A 15,625-nucleotide genomic window follows, 5' to 3' on the forward strand; every position below is an offset into this window, starting at 1 on the left:
TGGAAAGATAACATAACGATAGGCCTGGGATATTTGTTTTATGTTATAGGCCTTGATGGAACCTGATGAGCTCTTTCATCGTTCAAATTGTAAATCCAAACGCGAAGGTATGAAGGATTCCAAATGTAATATTATTACCTTCAGCCGCTTCTGGTATTCCCAATATTCTGATGTTATTTCTTCTTGCACAATTATTTATATCTTCAATCTCTCTTTCAAGGATCCCAATCTCTTTGTATTGTCTTTGTATTTTGTCTATTAGATTGTAAGCTCTTTGAGCAGGGACTGTCTTTCTTCTATGTTTGTGCAGCGCTGCGTACGCCTTGTAGCGCTATAGAAATGCTAAATAGTAGTAGTAGTAGTAATTGTTTGATATTATTGTCTGCAGCATCTTGTTTATTTTCCAAGATTTCAATACGAGATCTGAATTGAGATAATTCAGATTTTATTGAAGACTAGTAACAAAGGCCCGTTTCTGAGAAATGAAACAGGCGCTAGCAAGGTTTTCCTCGGAGTGTGTATGTTTGAGAGAGTGTGTTTGAGATTGACTGTGTGAGAGAGAGGGAATGTGCGAGAGAGTGTGTGTGTGACAGAGAGAGTGTGACTGGGTGCGAGTGTGTCTGTGACAGTGATAGTGTATGTATGAGAATCAGAGTGTGTGCCAGGGGCCCATCACTCCCTCCTCCCTCCCAGTTCCAGGGTCTCCCTCCCCCCTCCCTGTGCACCCCAGTTGACCTTGTTAATCACCCAGGGCAAGACTCTGGGAGGAGTTAATTGCTTTACTCCAGCTGACCTTGTTAATCACCCAGGGCAACCACTCCAAGTGCCTGAGAAAATAACTGTGGCAGGAGTTAATTGCTTTACTTGCAACTCTCTTTTCCTTTGTGTACTTGCTAAACCGGATATCTATGCCACCTCGTTTCCGGCTGGAGGCTTCAATTAGAATGTTGGAGGTGCCAGGCTTTTATATATAGAGATATGTCTGCTTTTATCTTCTGTAAGTCTTCTTTATTTTCTAGTAGCATTTCCTTTAAGGAGCAAATTTCTTCTAGTAGTGTTTCAGAGGCCTCACCTTCTGTTTTGTTGGATTGATCTTTTTTTGGTGATGATGACTCTGTTCTGTGTCTTTTCCCTGTCTTGCTCGCCGACATAATACATGCAAGTTAGCACTTTCTGAATTTGATGTTAAAAATCAGGATTATGATGCAACTGAGAGGTGTGCTCCTAAACTGGCCTCTCTGAAAATTTACTAGGGCTGAGTTCTTAAATTAATGCTCAAAATGTTACTTAGCGGTATGCTTACTAAAGGACATTAGGATTATGGAGTTAACACAGATTTTAGTGGGTGTTAGCTGCAAGTCTAATGCTTTTCTTTTTGAGGATATGTTTTATACAGGTCGTGCACTAATGTAGTCATTAGCACGTGGTAACTGCTAGGATTTAACACAGGAACACAAACAGGGCCGTGCCGATGCGGTAAGCGCCGTAGGGGGGCGCCAACCTCTGGAGGGCGCCGCCGCGGTGCTTACCCTTGCCCCGTGCCGCCGAGGACTTTAAATCTTTTACCTCAGTCGCAGCAGCGTCAGTGAAAGCGCTGCCGACGTCTCCCTTCCCTTGCACTCATTGGTTCCCTCAGTGTCCCGCCTTCTTCTGACGTCAGAAGAAGACGGACACTGAGGGAACCAAGAGCGCGAAGGGAAGGGAGACGTCGGCAGCGCTCCGCTTTCACTGATGCTGCTGCGACCGGAAGTAAAAGATTTAAAGGCCCCAGGGCGCGGAGGAAAGAGCAGAGAGGCATGGATGGGAGGGCAGAGAGACAGGCATGGATGGGAGGGCATGGATGGGAGGGCAGCAGCAGGGCCCAGGGAGAGGACAAATTGCTGGAAGGGGAGGGGAGAGAGGAGGATTGCTAGCTATGGATGCAGCAGGGAAGGGCAGAGAGGGACAAGGATGGACATGAGGGCCCAGGGAGAGGACAATTTGCTGGAAACGGAGAGGAGGGGAGAGAGGAGGATTGCTGGCTATGGATGCAGCAGGGAAGGGCAGAGAGGGACAAGGATGGACATGGGGGCCCAGGGAGAGGACAATTTGCTGGAAATGGAGGGGAGGGGAGAGAGGAGGATTGCTAGCTATGGATGGAGGAGGGAAGGGCAGAGAGGGACAAGGATGGACATGGGGGCCCAGGGAGAGGACAAATTGCTGGAAATGGAGGGGAGGGGAGAGAGCAGGATTGCTGGCTATGGATGGAGGAGGGAAGGGCAGAGAGGGACAAGGATGGACGTGGATGGGAGGCCAGGACCCAGGGAGAGAGAAGAAATTGCTGGAAATGGATATAGAGCAAGAAATGAAGAAGAAAGGAGGAAAGTAAAGAAATAAATGGAAAGGAAGCCCTGGAAATGGAGTTAAGAGGACAGATAGCAGCAGACTCAGATACTGGGCCAGCATGATCGGAAAAAGAAAGTCACCAGACAACAAAGGTAGAAAAAAATCATTTTATTTTCATTTTAGCGTTTGGAATATGTCCACTTTGAGAATTTACATCTGCTATCTTATTTTGCAATGTATAGCAATTTGTTTCTAAGAATATTGCTGACAATTCCTGTCAGTATGGCAAGTGGTGAGCGATCATTTTCACCGGGGGGGGGGGGGGGGGGGCTGATCATTTTCATGGGGGGGGGGCGCCAACTGATAGTCTGCAGGGGGGCGCCAGAGACCCTAGGCACGGCCCTGAACACAAAGCAATTCCTACATAGCAAGTGCTAATGATCCATCCTTAACAGAACTATATATTGTGCCTGAAAAATCGACATTGATTAAAGACACGCTTAGCGTAATTCTAGAAAGAGTATGCACAACTTCACTGAACCACAAGCAAACCAGTAATGATAATTGGGAGTAAACAATTATCAGCAGTAATTGGCAATAATTAGGATTTAGGCACATATCTAATTCTATAAAGGACTGCGCCTAAACCCTATCATGCATAAAAATTTGGGGGCATGGTTAGGGGCTTCTTGGATTTTTGCGTGTTGATAGAAAATCATGCATAAGTGCACCTATCTTAGGCTCCAGTATTTAGGCCTGCTAAGCGTAAATCTATAAAGAGACAAATCTATAAAGGAACATATTCATTATAGAATCGCGCTAAGTGCATCATTTTTTCAGCTCTGCTTTATAGATGGTTCCTTAGGCCCCTCACCCCCTTCCCTCCTCCTTCCTCCCCTCCTTTTCCTCCTCCTTCCCCTCTCCCAGTTCCAGTGTGTACCCCCTCCCTCCGCCTTTCAGGTTCGTGCCCCTCCCTCCCACCTCCAGGGTCCCAACTTCAGGGTCCCTCCCTCCCTCCAGGGTCCCTCCTCCAGGGTCCCTCCCTCCCTCCCTCCTTCAGGGTCCCTCCCTCCCTCCTACTACTACTTATCATTTATCCAAGGTTTAGGCTGGCTCCCTCCCTGCCTCCAACGTTCAGGCTCGCTGGCTCCCTTGGACGTTCAGTCTGGCTCCCTCCCTCCCTCCGACGTTCATGCTGACTTCCTGGCTCCCTCCGACGTTCATGCTGGCTCCCTACGTCGTTCAGGCAGGCTGGCTCCCTCGTCCGTCTGGCTCCGTCGCTCCCTCCGACGTTCAGGCTGCCTTCCTGGCTCCCTCCGACGTTCATGCTGGCTCCCTCTGTCATTCAGGCAGGCTGGCTCCCTCGTCCGTCGGTGCTCCGTGAGAGTGGCAGTCTAGTAGGCTGCTTTTTGTGAGGGCGGTTAGTGTGCGCGGGAGGGTCCGTTACGCGGAAGAGGGCGGAGTGTGGAACTCGGTGGGAGGGGCGTGAGGGGGAACGTCACTGATGGTGCCTAGCAGACCACAGAGCCACTGTCCCAGGCACAGAACGTTGATAGCAACAGGATTTGAAGAGATTATAATTATGTCTGGCCGAGGTGAAGGTTTGGTTGGAGTTGAGTAAATTGAAACAAAATGCATCCAAAACTACTTGTTCAGGCTTAGGCTAATATTCTGTAAGATATTGTAAGGGAAAATTAGGTTCTTACCTTGATAATTTTTTTTCCTTTAGTCAAAGCAGATGAATCCATTATGTATGGATTGTGTCCATCAACCAGCAGGGGGAGATAGAGAGCACTCAAAAACCATAGTGCCTCATGGCCAGCTAGCTCCACTGCCTTTTCAGTATTTGAAGCTTCCAAAGCACTATAACAAACCGCAATGGGAATAACATAAACTTTCCTCACAGCAAACGATGACCCCATGACAGGAGCATTAACTCAAAAGGAGGGAATGAACTCATCTTCCTGAAGGGGATGAACTCATCCTCCTGTAACTCCAAAGGAGGGAATGAACTAATCCTCCTATAACAGAACAGAAATCCTGAAGACTGTTTTCCAACTTTCTCCCAAGGAAGGAATATATCATCAGGATAAACTGAACATCACACAGAGTCACATCAGAAAACAATCAATCAGACAGTCAATCAGACAGGGAGGGCTCATGGATTCATCTGTTATGACTAAAGGAAAGAAAATTACCAAGGTAACAACCTAATTTTCCCTTCCTTGTCATCAAGCAGATGAATCCATTACGTATGGGATGTAACAAAGCAATCCCTAGATAGGGTGGGAACAAGCCACACCACGCGCTAGCACTTGTGCTCTAAACTGCGCATCCCTCCTGGCAGCCGCATCCAGCCTGTAATGTTGGGCAAAAGAGAGCTTAGAAGCCCATGTTGCTGCACTGCAAATCTCATGAAGAGAGAGTGCTCCCGTTTCAGCCCAAGAGGAAGAAATCGCTCTTGTAGAATGCGCCTTAAAGGCTACAGGCGGAGACCGGCTGGCCAGCAGATAAGCTGAAAAGATAGCTTCTTTGAGCCAGCAGGCAATAGTGGCTTTAGACGCTGGAGACCCTTTGTGAGGACCTGAAACTAAAACAACCAGATGATCAGAGGTCCTGAATGAATTTGTAATTCACAGATACTGCAACAGAGTCCTGCGCACATCCAAAAGGTGCAACTGCCCAAAAGAATCTGGGAACTCCTCCCTAGCAAAGGAGGGTAGAAAAACAGGCTGGTTTAGGTGAAACGCTGAAACCACCTTAGGCATAAAGGAAGGCACGGTACGTACCGTTACCCCGGACTCTGAGAATTGCAGAAATGGGTATCGACAGGACAGTGCCTGCAGTTCTGACACCCGTCTCGCCGAAGTGATGGCCACCAAAAATACGGCCTTTAGAGTCATATCTTTCTCTGAAGCTCGCCGAAGCGGCTCAAAAGTAGAACCCTGAAGAGCCTTCAAAACGAGCCCCAGGTTCCAAGCTGGACAGGGTGCCCGCATGGGAGGACGGAGCTGAAGCACCCCTCTAAGAAACCGTGCAACATCTGGATGAGCAGCTAAGGACACGCCTTCAACCTTGCCACCACACAGGGAGGCTAAAGCTGCCAGTAGCACCCGCAGGGAATTGTAGGCCAAGCCTTTTTGTACACCATCCTGCAAAAAGTCCAGAATCAGCGAGACCGGAGCCCGCAGGGGTGTGATCGCCTTTGAAACACACCAAGCCTCAAACTAGCGCCAGATCCTGGCATAAGCCACGGAAGTGGACCGCTTGCGGGTCTGCAGGAGAGTGGAAATTACATTATTGGAATAGCCTTTGTCTCTCAATTGCGCCCTCTCAATAGCCATGCCGTAAGACCAAAGCGGCAGGCAGCCTCCATGGTCACTGGTCCCTGCGACAACAGGTTCGGTACCAGAGGCAAAGGAAGGGGAGCCTCCACCAGCATCTGCCGGAGGTCTGCATACCAAGGCCTCCTGGGCCAATCCGGGGCGATGAGAACCACTTCCCCTGGATGAAGCCAAATCCGCAGGAGCACTCGCCCTATCAAGGGCCACGGAGGGAACACATACAGGAGGCCCAGAGGCCAGGGTTGAGCCAAGGCGTCTAACCCCGCCGAGCGAGGATCTCTCCATCTGCTGAAAAAGCACGGGACTTTGGCATTTGCGCTTGAGGCCATACGATCCGCTACGGGCGTCCCCCATTTGGCACAGATCTGCAGGAATACTTCATCTGCAAATTCCCACTCTGTTGGATTGATTTGATGCCTGCTTAGATAATCGGCTTGCACGTTGCTCTGACCTGCAATATGAGCTGCTGACAGAAACTGCAGATGAAGCTCGGCCCAGTGGCAAATCTGTTCGGCCTGCGCGGCTAGTGCTCTGCACTGTGTGCCACCCTGACGATTTATGTAGGCCACTGCTGTCATGTTGTCCGACAGAACTCTGACAGCCAATCCTTCCAGGGTCAATTGAAAGGCCAGAAGCGCCTGAAACACTCTAGGTGGTTGATGGACCACTCCGACTCCTCGGGTGTCCATAGACCCTGGGCATGCTTCCCCTTGCAATGTGCGCCCCAGCCCTGCAGGCTGGCATCTGTCACCAATAGGCACCAATCGGGGAGCGCCAGCATGCTGACTGAGAGCCACCACTCCATGCTGAGCCGGGCCGCAGGGAGCCACGTGAGTCTGCATTGGTAATCCTGAGATACTGGAGACCATCGTTGTAGCAGGGAGTACTGCAGAGGTCTCAGGTGCGCTCTCGCCCAGGGCTCCAAATCCAAGGTGGCCGACATCGATCCCAACAGCTGGACAATGTCCCAAGCTCGCGGGTGGCGCATCCTCAGGAGCATACGGACCTGATTCTGAAGCTTGCATCGCCTTTGCTCGGGTAGGAATACATATCCCGAGTCTGTGTCGAACCGTGCCCCCAAATATTCTAGAGATTGCAAGGGGGTCAGGTGACTTTTGGCTACATTGACAACCCAGCCCAGAGATTGCAGTACTGAGACCACTCTGGTTGTAGCTTGATGGCTCTCTGTTACAGAGTCCGCTCTGATGAGCCAGTCGTCTAGGTACGGGTGAACCTGGATACCTTCTCGCCTGAGAAAAGCAGCTACCACCATTACCGTGGAAAAGGTTCTTGGAGCTGTGGCGAGGCCAAAAGGCAAGGCCCGAAACTGGAAATGTTTTCCCATCACCGCAAACCTCAGAAACTTCTGGTGCGAGGGCCAAATTGGAATGTGCAAGTAAGCTTCTTTCAGGTCCAGAGACGTGAGAAACTCTCCTGGCTGTACCGCCGCAATGACGGAGCGCAGGGTCTCGATGTGAAAATGCCGCACTTTTAGGGACTTGTTTAATTCTTTTAAGTCCAGAATAGGGCAAAAAGACCCACCTTTTCGCGGCACCACAAAGTAAATGGAGTAGCGGCCGCAGCCGAATTCGGCGGGAGGCACAGCGGAAACCGCCCCTATGTGAATCAAGCCTTACAAGGTCTCCTCTACCACCGCCCGTTTGGCGGCAGAACCGCATCAGGACTCCACAAACACGTCTTTTATCGGGGCATTGAATTCTATTCTGTATCCTTCTCTGATCAGGTCCAAGACCCACTGATCTGAGGTAATCTTGGCCCATTCCTCGAGAAAGAGGGAAAGACGTCCTCCTATCACAGGAATCGAGGAGGGGGCCGGCGCACCATCATTGAGAGGGTCGCCCTTGAATTCCAGGTCTTGAGCCTGCTGCTGCGGAACGTTTGTCCAAGCGAAAGGAGTTCCTCTGCTGAAACCAGCCACGAAAAGTGAACCCAGCAGAACGCCCCGGGCGGTACCTTCTAGCTTCACGGAAGCGAGTGCTATAAGAGGAGTGAACCGCCTGACCCTTGGAGGGAGGCCGCGGCCTATCCTCGGGTAAGTGCTGAGGTTTAGCATCTCCCAGGCCTTTCACAAGTTTCTCCAACTCCTCACCAAACAGGAGAAGGCCTTGAAAGGGCAACTTCACCAACCTTTGCTTAGAGGCCATGTCCGCCGCCCAATGCCGTAGCCACAGAAGACGGTGAGCTGCCACTGCTACAGCCATCTGTTTAGCTGAAGCTCTTACAATATCATAAAGGGCGTCAGCCAAAAAGGACAAGGCCGACTCCATTCGCGGAGCCACCTCAGACAAGGGCTCCGCTCCATCACTGGCTGTTCAACTGCCTGTTGCAACCATGCCAGGCAGGCTCTAGCAGCATAGCAGCTGCATGCAGATGCCCAAATCGTTAGACCTGCAATTTCAAAGGACCGTTTGAGCGCTGATTCCAGCCTTCGGTCTTGCATATTCTTCAGGGCCACACCTCCTTCAACATGAAGGGTAGTTCTCTTTGTCACAGCCGTGACTAGGGCATCCACTTTAGGCATTGCAAAGCGAGCCAAATGTTCCTCACGTAGAGGGTATAATTGCCCCATTGCCCTGGAAATTTTCAAAGGTCCCTCGGGGTCAGCCCATTGAGCAGAAATAAGCTCTTGGATGGAGTCATGCAAAGGAAAGGCTCGAGCAGGCTTTTTGGTACTTGCCATCCTCGGATTTCCAGAGGAGGCTACGCCACTCCCAAGAACTTCAATAGAGAGGACCTGTAAGGCATCAGAAATAAGCGCTGGCAGTTCCTCACGGTGGAAAATCCTCACCGCGGATGGATCATCAGGATCCTGTGGCAACTCTGCACCTTCCTCTGGCTCTTCTGACCACGAAGGCCTGCCAGACCCCTCAGAATCTGCACTACCCGACCACGGGGGGGGGGGGGGGAGGGGGGGGGGGAGGGGGTGCGCCACTGTCTGAAGGGGAATTTACCCTTCTGTGCTTCTCTTGTGGCCAGCTATCAGGGAAAAACGCCTCAGAGGGCAGTCCTAGGCCAAAATCCACGGGAGGGGCAGTAATGGGAGCCGTAGAAGACCCCTGTGGCAGAGCTCTTTTAAGCATATATGCCTTATGCAGCAATAATACAAAGTCAGGGGAGAAAAACTTGCCCTGGGCACTCGATTCCATTTCGGTCTAGTAGCTCTTTGGCCAGCCTCAATCCGAGGGCCTCCTCCGGATTCAAGACCCTCCGCCACAGCAGGGGTCGTGCCATGCGGTGCATTCAAAATGGCGCCCGCTGCCAGCTCCACCGAGCGGGAAGAATCATCGCTCGCCATGCTCGGACCAGCTCTTATGCCTGAACAGCACGTTTTACAGAGCCCTGCTGCGGATCTGCACTTGCCACAGTTGGAACAGCGCTTTACAACCTCTGCAGCCATTGCCGAAAATGGCGGTAAAATTCAAAATGGCGAATTCGCGCCAAAAACATCCCGATCACGGGCCCTCCCCGGAGGAGCTGGAAAACACTCTTACCTCACTGGACCGAGTATCAAAGCTCCGGTTGCGCTGTAGAATCTGAAGAAAACCTCTTTCTTAAGGTCACAGTGCTAAAGCGCGACACAACTTTTTTTTTTTTTTAACGCTGTGAGGAAAGTAGAGGCAACAGCAAAAGAGGCAATCAAATCAACTCCGGATGTTCAGATAAGTGGGAAAGGCAGGGAAAGGCGAATTAATGTGCCTGCAACCACTGAGAGTGGGAAAGGACAGGGAAAAGCGAACTAATGTGTCCACATCCACTGGGGGGATGGGTAAGGCAGGGAAAGGGCTAACCTATGTGCCTTTAAAGTGAAGCTGCAGTAGCCTCAACACCCCTGCTAACAACTGGCAAAGCACAGGACACCCCCAGGCAGAATTTTGAAGGAGCTTGAACAAGCTACAACCACCCTGCTTGGGGAGATAGAGAATACTGAAGAGGCAGTGGAGCTAGCTGGCCATGAGGCACTATGGTTTTTGAGTGCTCTCTATCTCCCCCTGCTAGTTGATGGACACAACCCATACGTAATGGATTCATCTGCTTGAGGACAAGGAATAAGATGATTGATGATGAAACAGAAGAAATATCATGGGTAGCTTCTGTTAAAAGTTTAGCGGTAATCATAGAAAAGGATACACTACATCAGTGGTGTGCTGGAGCAGGCTCTCACAGGCTCTCAAGAGCCGGTTGTTAAGTTTTTAAGAATTTTGGGAGCCGGTTGTTAAAGTAGGGCCCTCCATGGCTACTTTAACAACTGGCTCCCAAAATTTGGGCTTGGGCCCCCTGCTGAATTCTCTTTTACTTTGCTGGTGGGGATGCTGAGCCCTGCCAGCCAAGTAAATAGACTACTGCTGCTCCCCGCTCCTTGTTTCCAGCTCTGGGCAGCAGGCTGGGACTTCTCGAGCATGTGAGAGAAGTTCCAGCATGCTGCTCAGAGCAAGACGTTGGGAGTGGTGGCAGTCTATTAATTGGCTGCCAACAAAGGTATGCCTAGCAAGCCCGCACTAAGGAAGGGAGGAGAGAGAGGCAAGTGTTGCTCCCCCCCTCCCCCCCCCCCGGCCCTTCCAACTGCAGAGCTGGCTACGTCCGGAGAAAGAGCCTGTTGTTAAAAATTTACCAGCACACCCCTGCACTACATCAACCGGCTCGCCTGTATCCACATGTTTATTTATGCCTTCAAAGAAATGAAGCAAATTGCTGAGCCAAGACGTCCCTTCACTGAACCCATACAGACTCTGTCCCATTGAATCATAATGGGCAAGACTTATGAAGTATTATTATTTCAGCCACAGAAAATACATAGAAAACTACTTACTCTTATCTGCAGTCAGCATTTCTACAAGAGAACAAAAGCAGAAGAATCAATGATACAGAATTACTGGCACTAGAACATACATATATTATGATAACCAGCTTTTCCTCTACACATACTAAAATGTTGTGTATTGTGCAAGAGGTCCAGGCAAATCACCAAGTGATCGTCACACCCACCCAGCTATTAACAATTCTAATGACTGACTTAAGAACTGGAATAGTTTTCAGCCACACTAAATAATCATAAAATGACTCACCAAGACCGATATTCATACTGCAGGAGGCAGTTCGCATAAGCTGAGCCCAGATAATCAATGCTGGGCTGTTTCCAATGACTGGCAATGAATATCTGGGGATTTTTTGGCGCTGAAATGTTAATCGGCTATGCCGATATTCAGCACCAACCAGTTAACATTTTAGCAGTCAAAGATAGGCTTTCTATTTAAGTGGCCTAATTGGACCGCTCAACATAGCTGGTTTGGCGCTAAATATCTGCACCTAACTATGCCGCCTGATATAGCCGGTTAGCTGGAAGCCACTAACTGGGATATTCAGTGGGAGATAACAACCAGTTATCTCCTGCTGAATATCTGCGGTTAGGCAACTAACTGCTATTTAACCAACCAGGAGACTTTCCTGGCTAGTTAAATAGTTTATATATCGAGAGAAAGTTTTTTCTACAAGGAAAGAAATGGGGGAAGAATCAGTGAATAGTGCTAATACTGGATACTAATACTGGAATCTACATACATTATGATAACTGGCTCTTCCCCAGCATTTTCACAGCAGATGGGCAAATTACCAAAGGGGTAACTCTGTAACTAGGTGCTTCCACTTAGATGCTCATTCTGTAATGGAAAATAGGAATGCTTGCATAACCATGAATGTAAAGCACCTCAAACTTATGCCAACCATAGACCTAGCACAAGTGCAAGTGCCTAAGTGTGTCAGGAATGAACGTATTTTATAGCATTTTATAAGCCACTGCTAATTGCCATACGTAACAAACCTAACATTCCAGGTATTTGCTGTGGAAATTTTTCTGTCAAACTCTCAGCCTATGCAGACGACATTCTACTGTTTCTAATACCGTCTTCGATCCCTCATTTGCTTTCCATTATATCTGATTATTCTCACTCACCTGACTACAAGTTTAACCAAATAAACAAAGACAGAATTAATGCCAATTAACTGTCCTTACATACAGCAAGATGTTTCTGCGTTTAACTTCATTTGCCAGCTTATTTTCGAAAGAGAAGGGCGCCCATCTTCCGACACAAATTGGGAGATGGGCGTCCTTCACCCGCGGTCGCCCAAATCGGTATAATCGAAAGCTGATTGTAGGCGCCCCCAACTGTAGTCCTTCGCTGGGACGACCAAAGTTCACGGGGGCGTGTCGGAGGTTTAGCGAAGGTGGGACTGGGGCGTGTTTATCGGCCGAGGAGAGATGGGCGTTCTTGGCCGATAATGGAAAAAAGAAGGGCGTCCCTGGCGAGAATTTGGTCCGCTTTATTTGGTCCCTTTTTTTTCAGGTCCAAGTCACAAAAAAGTGGCTGACCTGACCAGTTGGCCACCGGAGGGAATCAGGGATGACCTCCCCTGACTCCCCCAGTGGTCACTAACCCCCTCCCACTAAAAAAAACTACTTTAAAAACTTTTTTTTGTCAACCTCTATACCAGCCTCAAATGTCATCTCCAGTCCATCGCAGCAGTATGCAGGTCCCTGGAGCAGTTTTAGAGGGTGCAGTGGATTTCAGGCAGGCGGACCCAGGCCCATCCCCCTCCCCACCTGTTACACTTGTGGTGGAAAATGGGAGCCCTTCAAAACCCACCCAAAACCCACTGTACCCACATGTAGGTGCCCCCTTCACCCCTTAGGGCTATGGTAGTGGTGTATAGTTGTGGGGAGTGGGTTTTGGGGGGGGGGGTTGGGGGCTCAGCACCGAAGGTAAGGGAGCTATGTACATGGGAGCAATTTGTGAAGTCCACTGCAGTGCCCCCTAGGGTGCCCGGTTGGTGTCCTGGCATGTGAGGGGGGCCAGTGCACTACGAATCCTGGCCCCTCCCATGACCAAATGTCATGGAGTTCTTCGTTTTTGAGATGGGCGCTCTCGGATTCTATTATGGCCAAAAGCCGAGGGCGCCCATCTCTACATCCGGCGATCTCAGCATTTAGGTCGACCCAAATGTTGAGATTTGGGCGTCCCCGGCCGTATTATCGAAACAAAAGATGGATGCCCATCTCATTTCAAAAATAGTCAGCCCCGCCCCTTCGCGGCGCCGTCCTCAGAGATGGGCACCCTTACAGATGGGCGTCCCCATTCGAAAATGCCCCTCTTGGTCTCCTACCAAACTAAAATACTTGGGTATCCTCTTTGGCCCTATAGTGGAAGAGACAAAACTTCTAACTAGTAATCATCTTCTGGAAATAGTTAAGAGTCTGACTTCGAGATGGTCTCCCTTGAGGCTATCATGGTGGGGATGACTCAATACAATCAAAATGATGATTGCTCCAAAAGTCAATTATATCTTAAATATGTTGCCACTTTTGTTTGAGCACACCATTTATACTGCTATTGAGAAACATCTTTTAACCTTTTTATGGTGTGGAAAACCACCGCAAATTGCAGTCAAAAAATTGAAGTCCACTAAAGAACGGGGTGGCATAAATTTTCTTTGTTTCTACAACTATCATGTAGCATCCATTATGAAACAAACATCACTTTGGTTTGAAGACCTGAACTCTGCACTGCTTCTACCAAAATATCATTTTGAAACAGCATGTTGGCATGCTTATCCCCTTCATTTAATACCATTTACCTCTCTAAATGATGCTCAATTGAAAGATGTTATAACTCAAAGCACATCAGAGGTAGTTAAAATCACTGAATCTTGTTTAACAGCTCCTTGGTCTCATACACATTTCACTCCAAAATGGAACAATAATCACTTTAATATTCAAAACAGAGTCATTAATTGGAAAATATGGCAATCAGTGTCATTTCTGAGCAGACACCCGAAGTCTCTTGAACCCTGAGTGACTTATCCTCTATCCCCCTGATAAAGCAAGTAATTGCGAAACCTGGATACAAGTTGGGGAAGGAATAATGATAAGCATCTACCGCACCATATCTATCATCGCTGATTCATATATTTGAGCGTTAAAGGATAAGTACATCATCATCTTTGAACTTATTTCTTCAGGATTTACTGGCCAACATTGTTTTTGAGAATTGTGACCCACCGAGTTGTTGGACTGTTTGAACTGTTTATGGACACTTCAAATCTCTTTGTATTAAATCAGTGAGGAAGTGCGATGATAGAGAAAGGTGGCTAAATACGTGCGTGAAGCGTGCACCAAAATGAGACTACCACCAAGCTACCATGCCCCCTGGTAGTAATTTCAGATCTGCCGTGTGCCCGTACCACCTGGATGATTTATTTTTTTACTCCCACACACTTCATTTATTTATTTATTGCATTTGTATCCCACATTTTTCCACCTATTTGCGGGTTCAGTGTGGCTTACAATACATTGTGAATGATGGAAATACAATTTGTTACAACTCGGTTATGGATTACATTGTGAGGAGTTATGCAAGGACAAAGTCAAAGTATCGTTAAGGGAATAGAACAATGGAAAAGAACAATGGAACAATGGAAAGAAACAATGGGAAACTGATAGGGCAACAAAACAATAGTAGGAGAACATTCGGTATAACATTTTTCTGTGAGTAAAGGTATAAATGTGGTAAAATTACGGGGGATGAGAATTCAGAAGAGAATGTATTGATGCATTACTAACAGTGTGTGTGGACTTCATGTGTTTTGATCCTTTCAATAAATTTTATCAAAGAGATGAGTCTTCAATAATTTGCGGAAGTTGGTTAGTTCGTAGATCATTTTCAGGTTGCGTGGTAGTGTATTCCAGAATTGCGTGCTCATATAAGAAAAGGTTGATGCGTGCAGCGCTTTGTATTTTATGCCTTTGCAATTAGGGAAGTGGAGGTTGAGGAAAGTTCGGGATGATCTTTTAGCGTTTCTGGGTGGTAGGTCTATTAAGTCAGACATGTAGGCTGGGGCTTCACCGTGAATGATTTTGTGGACTAATGTGCATACTTTAAAAGTAATGCGTTCCTTGAGTGGGAGCCAGTGTAGCTTCTCTCGTAAGGGTTTTGCACTTTCGTATTTTAGTTTTCCGAAGATGAGTCTGGCTTCTGTGTTTTGGGCTGCTTGAAGTTTCTTCAGTATTTGCTCTTTACAACCTGCGTATAGTGAGTTGCAGTAATCCAGATGGCTGAGTACGAGGGATTGCACTAGGCTGCGAAAAACGGATCTTGGGAAGAATGGTCTTATTCTTTTCAGTTTCCACATGCAGTAGAACACCTTTTTGGTTGTGTTGTTTGCATGAGTTTCAAGTGTTAGGTGGCGGTCAATAGTGACTCCAAGGATTTTTTAAGTTTCTGAGATTGGAAGGTTTAGTTTTGGTGTGTTTATAGCGGTAAATTCATTCGTGTTGTATTGGGAGGTGAGTATCAGGCATTAAGTTTTTTCTGCGTTTAGTTTCAATCGAAATGCATCTGCCCAGGTGTTCATGATGTGTAGACTTTGGTTGATTTCATTGAAGATTTCTTTAATGTCTTGTTTGAAAGGGATGTATATTGTTACATCATCGGCGTATATATATGGGTTAAGGTTATGGTTTGATAGAAGTTTTGCCAAGGGGATCATCATTAGGTTGAAAATAGCTGGTGAGAGGGGTGATCCTTGCGATACTCCACATTCAGGTTTCCATGTAGCAGACGTAGTTGAATTTGATGTGACTTGATATGAGCACAGGGTTAGGAACCCCCTGAACCAGTTTAAGACATTTCCTCTGATGCCAAAATATTCAAGTATGTGTAATAGGATTCCGTGGTCAACCATATCAAAGGCACTTGACATGTCAAATTGTTGGAAGAGTATATTGTTGCTGGTTGCAATCATTTGTTTAAATTTAGTCATTAGGGTAATTAATACTGTTTCTGTGCTGTGATTCTGGTAGCAATCGTCAGTTGGCACACGCAGACCAGTCACCACACGTGTAGTACATGAGCCTTTATTGCTAGATCAATGGGTGGCGTTAAGGG

At 47.9% G+C, this 15,625-nt stretch overlaps 2 protein-coding genes across 4 annotated transcripts in view; both read right to left on the minus strand.

The window, feature by feature from the left end:
• LOC115466338 (butyrophilin subfamily 1 member A1-like) overlaps positions 1-15,625 on the minus strand; it is a 1,244,786-nt gene that overhangs the window by 758,718 nt on the left and 470,443 nt on the right. The gene's annotated exons all lie outside the window — the stretch shown is intronic.
• Positions 1-15,625, minus strand: part of LOC115466339 (butyrophilin subfamily 1 member A1-like) — a 384,019-nt gene that overhangs the window by 248,781 nt on the left and 119,613 nt on the right. The window contains exon 11 of one of the 3 annotated variants that reach the window (XM_030197520.1): positions 10,498-10,518. The exons of the other annotated variants lie outside the window; for them this stretch is intronic. Coding sequence (XP_030053380.1) covers positions 10,498-10,518 — 21 coding nt within the window. The remainder of the gene's footprint in view (positions 1-10,497; positions 10,519-15,625) is intronic. 3 annotated transcript variants of the gene reach the window in all.

Source organism: Microcaecilia unicolor, chromosome 3 (genome assembly GCF_901765095.1).
Source record: "Microcaecilia unicolor chromosome 3, aMicUni1.1, whole genome shotgun sequence".
Classification (NCBI taxonomy): domain Eukaryota; kingdom Metazoa; phylum Chordata; class Amphibia; order Gymnophiona; family Siphonopidae; genus Microcaecilia; species Microcaecilia unicolor.